Raw genomic sequence first — 8,470 nt, forward strand, 5'->3', positions numbered from 1 at the left:
TTAATCTTACCCACCGAAAGGAGGACCTTCACTTCTTTTACACTAGCTTTCCCTTTTCCCTATATTTCTTACTGATTTTTCTGATTTTAGAAATATATAGGGAAAAAAAAAAAAAAAGTACCATCAAAATGGAGTAACTAGACTTTTCTCCTTTCTTTTTCACTTCTCTAAAGGAAAAGGAAAATTATCGCACTTTCATGTCATTGATACATCTTTTCCACTAGCATTAAGCAAATTAATGTTGAATCTTTAGAAACTAATACCAAATTGTCACCAGACTATGCTTTTTTTATTGGTTAGAAGAAATCCCATCATCATTACTTCGGAAAAATACTAAACCAAATAATCCGGTTAGTCATCACCAAGAAATTTCTTCAAAAGCAAGATTCATAACCTTTGAAAAAAAGTCATAGTCCCAAGGCATTAAAAAAATTGATTTGGCATCTGATCTATTCCATAAAGACAGAAATAGTCCAGTAAAATAACCATTTTCTCCATCAACATTCCACAACAATTCCATATGCCACCACCATTTGAAACCCACTGTCAAAGCACAGCTTCACATGCCATACTATCACCACCCACCACTCAAAACCATCACTAAAATGATACAAAATGGATACTAAGAACAATTGAAATGAATAGAAGAGGAAAGTGAAATTCAAATAATAAAAAGTAATAATAATAATAAAGGTATTACTAATACCAATTAATAGCAGTAAAATTGAATGTTACATGGAAGGATCACAATTTTTTTTCCCCAAAGTAACTGGCATTTCCAGTTTACTAAATTCTAAATTACATAAAAGGCCATAGAAAGTAACATCCTCTCTAAATCCCAAAAATGGACAAGAAAGTCCAGACCCCATACAACATAAACCCTTCAGGAGAATATATCATGAACCTCCTAATCTTTTACCAGAGGTGACAATGAATAATAAGGAAAAAGATTGAACAATCATAGAACTTTTTTTTGAGTTTTAATCATATTCTTGGAACATGTTGTTCATCATAGAAGAAAAAAATGACAATCATATAAACCTAAAAATATGAAAATATTAGAAACAAAAAGACACCTAGACTGGGTTTCGTTTTAGTATAACCCAGAGGTATTCTTACTCTTTCTAAACTTATGTCGTAATAATGAATTATGAAAACGAATTTTCTTCTTCAGAGTGACTTTCTTTCTCCACTTGCTTTCCTCTTTGTTACTGTTACTTTCTTTTACCACATCCACCACCAACAAAAATCTGAAAAAAGGCATATGTTATTTACCAAAACCTTTCTGTTGTTAACTACCTCAGGGCTCACTGAAACTGGTTTTCAGTTTTGCTGAGCCACAAGATGATCAAGTTGCATCTGTTCGAGCCACGCTCCTAGCACAGCATGATCAACTGATTCCGTTTGGGAATTCCCGTTCAAACCCTCACTGGAGGATGCATTTGCCGCAACTCCTGATACAGGGGCTGTTAACTTCTCTTTCATGTCAGTTGGAGATTCCTTGACAAGTGACTGAACCCATGAAAGATCGGGCTCCTCTCCATTGTTCCCAAGCTCAAATGAGGATGATCTGCGGAGCTTACCAAGTTCATCAGTATTAACTGCCCAATCTGGCTTACCATTGGAGGATCCCCATTTTGTCCAAGAATTAACAGGAGAACCAACAACAGAAGCAGAGTTAGAGCCTAGTTCCCTAGAGCTGAGACTTCGAAATTGTTGCTGCTTCTCTCGTTGAGCTAACATTGACATCCGAGAGCTCATTGGTGAGATAGGTTCTAGATTTCGAGGAGACATCCTCCCAGAGGATGGGACCCCGAAAGAAGCCTGCAATAGAGGATGATCAACACTTTTCGGGGAGAAATTCGTGTTGATTGGAGAAAGCATGCTCTGCTGCTGCTGAAATTGATTGAGAACTGCAGATTTATGAGTAGGGGAGAAAACAGCAGATGGCAATCCTTGATCAGAGTACCTAGGAGATAAGCTCTCAGCGGAAAAGAGATCATCAAGATTTGACGGGGTTAGAGTTTTCAAACGACCAGGACGGTTCACAGAATTCGAATTTAAAGATGGTTGAGAAAGGCAGGATAACTCGTTTAAGAGCTGCTGTTGCTGCACATCAAAATCTGGGAGTAAATCATAATCATCTGCAGGCATGTCCCTTGCATGAAGAGACGATCTTAATCGACTAGACTGAAGATTGCTGCCTGGTAGGTGCAAAGCTGGGACATTTGGTTGTGGCCAAGCCACAGAAGAGTGCGACATTCCATTAGCAGATGGAGACATGGGGGGTGTGAATGGTGAAGGAGACATGACAGACACTGACGACGGAGAGCCAGGTAAGAGACTCATTGCTGCAGCAAAATCCATGGCAGCAGCACCAGAAGTGCCTGAACGAGGCGACGGAACAGCAGAACCAGTAGAGACATACAATGGCCTGAGTTCCTCTGGTGTATGGGCAAAGAAGCAGACTCTCCTAGCACAGCTTGTACCATCCTTGCATAGTCGAGTACGATATTGAGCTGGGTGCAACCAGCATTCAAATACACCATGAGCATATTCACACATATCTCCACGTCTGCAAGCCCCTTTTCGGAAATCAGGACAAGGAACACAACTGTAGTGGAACTTCCTTGGATCCCTTCTTCGAGCATTTTCTCCTGGATGGACAAAGGGGCACTCAGTCCAATCATGAGAATAAGCACGTGAACAAGGCCGCACCTTGAATGAATACATTCTGAACTCATCTGTCGAGTATATGCTGTTCTTGATATCTGGAAGGGATGGATCAATAGGATATTCTTTCTTCTCTGACATAGAAGAAACAGGTAGATCATTAAACTTTAACTTTGTTGGTGAAGAAATGAAATCTGAAGCAGATGGAGACCCATTTTCTGAGGAGGAAGGAGGAGAACTTGAATTCATAGTCCTCGTTTGAATCATCAGAGTGCTTTCAACAGCAGAACCACTGGTCTTAAGAAGTTCTTCAAGAGCTAGCTTCACCTCCTGGAGATGATGAGGAACAACAATCACATCAATAGGATGACGACCATTGCCATCAACCGAATTTGGATCAGCACCAGCTGCTAAAAGTAGTTTCACAACATCAACAGCATTCACTGCTCCACCAGAAGCAGCACAGTGAAGTGCAGTGCTTCTATCAAAACCACAGGGTCGATTTACATCGGCCGATGACAAAGAAAGAATCAGTTTAATGACATCAATACTACCATATGTAGCAGCGACCATTAACGGGGTTCTCTGCTCGTTAACCATCTGCTTCGAGCCCTTTTGGCGACCATACCATAGACCAGTCTCATCAACACTAGAAGGGTCATACTCAATCGATCTTCTAAAGCCCTCAACATCATTGTTAGCTGCAAGCTCAAGCAAACTGGCAAAAGCATCTTCAGTTTCAACGGTCAAGTGATTCATGGCTACGTTGGAGAGTCTACTTTCTTCAAAAGAAATAGGAGACAGTGCAGAAGACAATACAGGTTTCAACCGCTCTGATCCACAGCACATGCTTTCATCAGCTGGACCATCCAGCTGAAAATATAAATAGCACAAAAAGAATTAAAAACTCTGAACAAATATCTATCACATATGCATGTACGATTATTATACAATGATGGGTTTAAAATCGAAGTCACAAAAGCAGAAACGAAAAGTATAAGACCTGTAAAACAAGTGCAATTTGACAACAATAAAACTGTAGTATAACAAAGAATATCCACCTATACGTTAGAACTAAGAAGAAACGAACTGTAAAACATAGTACAAACTTTGCACCTATAAAAAAAAATTAAAAATAAATAAATAAAAATAAATTAAAAAAAGAATCTTTTGGGAGAATCTATAAACCATGAGGTCTCTAATGACACCATCAATCGTTTCCGTAGGAATAAAAGAACCAAACCATTTGACTAGTTCTTATTTCCAGTAATGATTCTATTCCAATCTATATTCTTTTTTCTGCAAATTTAGGGCAAGAGAAAGAAAAAAAAAAATTGCTTGATACACGTACTACTGTACAAGCATCTACTTTCCTTCGATACAATCTGCAAGATGGAAATATGGTTAAAATAAAAGATTAAAAAAAAAAAAAAGCAGCTGTAAGATACATGTTATGTGTCTGAGACCTACTTTCTTACGTTGGTTGAGATTTTAGACCATTTAGAAACATCCCTATACCAGGAAGTGAAACATATAAAGTCAAAGAAGATGCAATAAGGTGGCAACAATTAACAAATAAGATACGCTTGTCCGTTTGGATAAGCAGAAAATCGCGAGGAAAACGAATAAAACGCATTAAAATATTGCGACTTTTATCGTTTGAGATCCTGGAAGACATGGATGTCCATTAAATTAAGCCGTCTCATCGGAAAATTTCAACTTCAAAATCAAACATCAAAAAAAAATTCCTGACCGGAGAAACAAAAACATAACAGACCATAAGATGATACATATCGTAATTTCTTGTACTATCGCAGTATTTTTGCAACCACCAACCAAAAAAAAAAAAAAAAAGAAAAGAAATTAAGGAAAGCCCAAATTGATCCGCCAGTACAAGACCAAATAAAATAAAACAAACTATAAAAATGTAAGAAAATAAGTAAAAATTTAACCCAGTGCACTGGGTAAATTGCAAGAACGATTTTCTCGATCTATTTTTCCTCAATATAAAATTTAAAAAAATAATAATGGAAATGACAGAAATTAACAGAAAAATCAACAAAATAATGGAAGAAAAAGAAAACAACAGTAACAAAATGATAGCTTGAAACAGAATAATTAATAATAACAAAATAATAAATAAAACATAACACATATATACATAAAACGAGTTAAGTGAAAAAAAAATTCAAGAAGAAAAACACGGATCAGGTATTCAAAAAGTCTGATTCCGAGCCCAAACAGTACCTATATTTAGCTAAACTACGACACAGAGAGAGAAAGAGAGAGAGAGAGAGAAATCGTTCATCGAAACAATTGGAACAGCAAAGACAGTGGAAAAAAACAAGGAATAATTTTGACGATCGAGCAGACAAAAGAGAGTAAAGCCGAAGTCTAGAGAAAATCTCAAGTGTATGTATATAGGGTTAGTTCTGATCAAAGCGAATCTTACCAAATCTTCCAGCTAAAAAAGCGAGGCAAGCGCCATTCAGGCAAAACTGTGACAGTGACGCAGATCTAGAGCTTCAAAGTTTTTCTTTCTTTTTTTCTTTTTTTCTTTTTTTCTAGCGACTGTTTGGACCGAGAAAATCCGCGAGAAAATTTCTTTGTTCGCGAGCGCAGACTGACAGATATGAGAGCTTTGTTTTTCCTTCCCCTTCCATCTCCAATTCCTATGCTCTCTTTGCTCTCCCTAAATGAAATAAAATAAAAAGAAAGAAAAAATAGTATTAATTATTTAAAAGAATAAACATAAAAAAGGTTTTTCTGTGTTTTGATAAAATCGCCTATCCAATGGAAGAAAAAAGAAAAAAAATTAAAAAATTAAAGAAAAAGGCAAGCGCACTGAGTATGCAGTTTTGAATATTCTTCTGCTACGTCCTCAGCTGTTGTTCCATCCACTCGCATCACGCCACGTCTTTGTTGGGTGGACACATACGTCATTCTGAATAAAGATAGCGCTGCGTTTGGTAAATTCAAGGACCCAGACCGCTCCACGTGGATCGTAGTGGTAAACCGTGATTGGTTGATGGTACGAAGTAAAGTTAAATTAAAAAATAGACAAACCAAACAACTAGGTTGTAATAATTTAACTCCTGTCTTTGGGTCAAATTCCATAGAAATTCAACCTAAATTCATCCTACATGAAAGTTAAATTCTGGGATAAGGAATAAATCCAGTGTACTCTGTAATAAACAAAGAATATCTGCAACCTACAGACAATTCACCGAAATATTAGCTAATATCTGAGATTACCAACTTTACTCGAATTTTTAAAGCATTTTAAGTCAGTTATTTTATTTACGATAAAGCAAGAATTTTCTATCCAAAAATTTGGAATAATAATATTAATGAAAAGACAAAACAACCCAGCGTTGACAGGGAACAACTGACACGTAAGCTGTGATGGTAGTCTCTGTAGTAGAGGAACAATTCAACTCAATTCTTAGTTTCTTACAGACATGTTAGAAGTTCTTGGAAACCGATTTGGAAGGTGGAAAGGTACGAAAGGTTACCGGTTAGGTGAGTAAGGGTACTAAGGTGACCGGAGGAGCAGGTAACGGCGCGCGTGGGGTGAGGCGGGACTAAACTGGAATGGAATGAGGTCTGGCGTCCGCCAATAGGAGAGGTTCGGACTTCTGGTCTTCAGCGTACGGGAGCGGACTCAAAACATTAGTCGATTACGGTTAATTTGTGGAGTCAAATCACAACAGAAAAATAATAATAATAATAAGAAGAAAAACAAAAATAAAAAAGCATGCAGCACCAAGTAGAGGACACACAAAAAATTAATAATAATAATAAAAATAATTTTAACTGAAACAGAAAAATCACTAAAAACCTCTCCAGCCGCCCAAGTTGACCAAAAAATAAGAGTGAGATAAAAAATAAAAATGCTTTTTAAAAAATAAAAAATATTTGTGCGTGATGCTCAGAGGCGAGGGGTTGGGTGTGAGTGAGATAATCAATGATACTGACGTGGCGGTGATAGGATTAAAGGTACGGAATAGTGGATGCAATGTGGTGGGACCAAGTATGATGAGTTTGTGGGATCTGATTCGGTGATTCTCTACCATAGTTGGAATACGCATGGAAATTCACGTGCTTTCGAGAAGATTGATCTGACGGTGGATAAGTCGTGTCTTTTCCCTTGTTCTGTTAGAATAATCACAATCACACCTGTCTTTTATGTATCAGTCAATCCACTTTACGAATTTGTTGCAAGTAAAATAAATAAATTATTAACAAATTTGTGACCCCCCACCCCAAAACAAAAAGAAAGTGCAAAAAAAATCCAATATTTTTTTTTTTTTGGGGTAATTCCAATATTTATTAATTGTTTAGAGGATTCAAAGGAATTGCTATATAACTTGTCTGTGTTTCGAAAACCTTGATTCAAAAACTGAAATGCCTTTTTTTTTATTTTATCTTAAAATTTTTGGAATAGTAATTTTTTTTGGGAGGAAATTAAAATAATAACTTTCTATAATAACGTTTCCTAATAATAATCTCTTTAAAAAAATGAAAAAGAAAGAGAAGAATATTTACTCTTTTTTTAAAATAAAGATTTAAAGTTGTAATGTCTTATATATGATTAAATCCAACACTTAGTTTTTACAAGGGATGAACAAAACTCATATATTATCTTCGTACGGATATACTATTTACTAGTTTCATCATGATTGAATATGGACCATCTATGAGTACTTTGGTTTTTATAATAGTCTTGTCATCATTGTAATCGAGGATTAAGAAAAAAAAGAGGGAAGTGGGGGAAGTTATACATGAATATTACACATACATGTATATACATGCATATTTCATCTCTGTAGACATATATATATATATATATATTAAAACGCTAAAGATTAAAGTTGTTAAGACTCTAAAAAATAATAATAAAAAAAGAAAAAAACTACAATGATAGTACCATATGGTGACATGGGAGAATAATTCGATAGCACACTTTTTATTTTATTTTATTTGTTTACGAATTATAAGTTTTGAGTTCAAATGAAATATTCTCATATTATTATGCAAATAATAAAATTATATAGATTCCATTTTAGTTACACGGAAGAAAGGGGGGTGGAAAAATGTTCCACCAGATAGCAAGTTATTTTGCTCCAATCAGCCTTAAGATTTGACATTTTATTTTTTTCTTATTGAGTTTGTTTGCATTTGATTAAAAAAATATTCACCATCACAATACTGAGAAGCCATTTGCCTGAATAAATTGTTACCCTATGACAATCCAAAATGCTTTATGCCTTATATTAACAAAAGGTAATCCACCATAGGTACTTCCAAACAAAAGTGGTACTTCAAATATTTTTCAGGTTTAAAGGATTATAAATTCACAAAAATTTGAGCCTTTGCACTCACAATACTTTCATAAATGATGGCATATTCAATATAAAAATGACTGGTTAATGACTGTTTTCATGTATCACTTTCTTCAACATTAATATATAAAATCTTATAAATCTTTATGAAGCTAGTTAGATGATATATAGTCCACATAAAAAGATACAATTGCCGAGCAAATTAAATTAATTTGACTTTCATAATCCATAAACAATATTTTAAACATAATCCCTCTATTCAATATTAATTGGGTGCATCTGGTACAAAGATCATGACAGGTTAAGAGCATGCAATTGTTCAGGATTGTTCAGGTAAAAACTTATTATATAGCCTTCTTTTTTGGTTTCAATGAATTCAGATTAAATAAAAAAAAAATTCATATTTAATTGGAGTATTTTTATATTATCTCTTAAATAATTAAACTGATGAT

General features: G+C 35.1%; 1 protein-coding gene across 2 annotated transcripts; it reads right to left on the minus strand.

Moving 5' to 3' along the window:
* Positions 1–679: 679 nt before the first annotated feature.
* Positions 680–5,443, minus strand: LOC107432376 (zinc finger CCCH domain-containing protein 30). Of its 2 annotated transcripts, none has more exons than XM_048464999.2 (2): positions 5,126–5,443; positions 680–3,546 (listed from the first exon to the last, which is right to left on the minus strand). In XM_048464999.2, the coding sequence occupies exon 2, from the start codon at positions 3,520–3,522 to the stop codon at positions 1,324–1,326; it is 2,199 nt and encodes a 732-aa protein (XP_048320956.2). In that variant the 5' UTR covers positions 3,523–3,546; positions 5,126–5,443; the 3' UTR covers positions 680–1,323. The 2 variants fall into 2 exon arrangements, with proteins under 2 accessions (XP_048320956.2, XP_048320957.2); XM_048465000.2 differs by lacking the exon at positions 5,126–5,443 and adding an exon at positions 4,921–5,094.
* Between the last annotated feature and the right edge of the window lie 3,027 nt (positions 5,444–8,470).

Source organism: Ziziphus jujuba, chromosome 11 (assembly GCF_031755915.1).
Source record: "Ziziphus jujuba cultivar Dongzao chromosome 11, ASM3175591v1".
Classification (NCBI taxonomy): Eukaryota; Viridiplantae; Streptophyta; class Magnoliopsida; order Rosales; family Rhamnaceae; genus Ziziphus; species Ziziphus jujuba.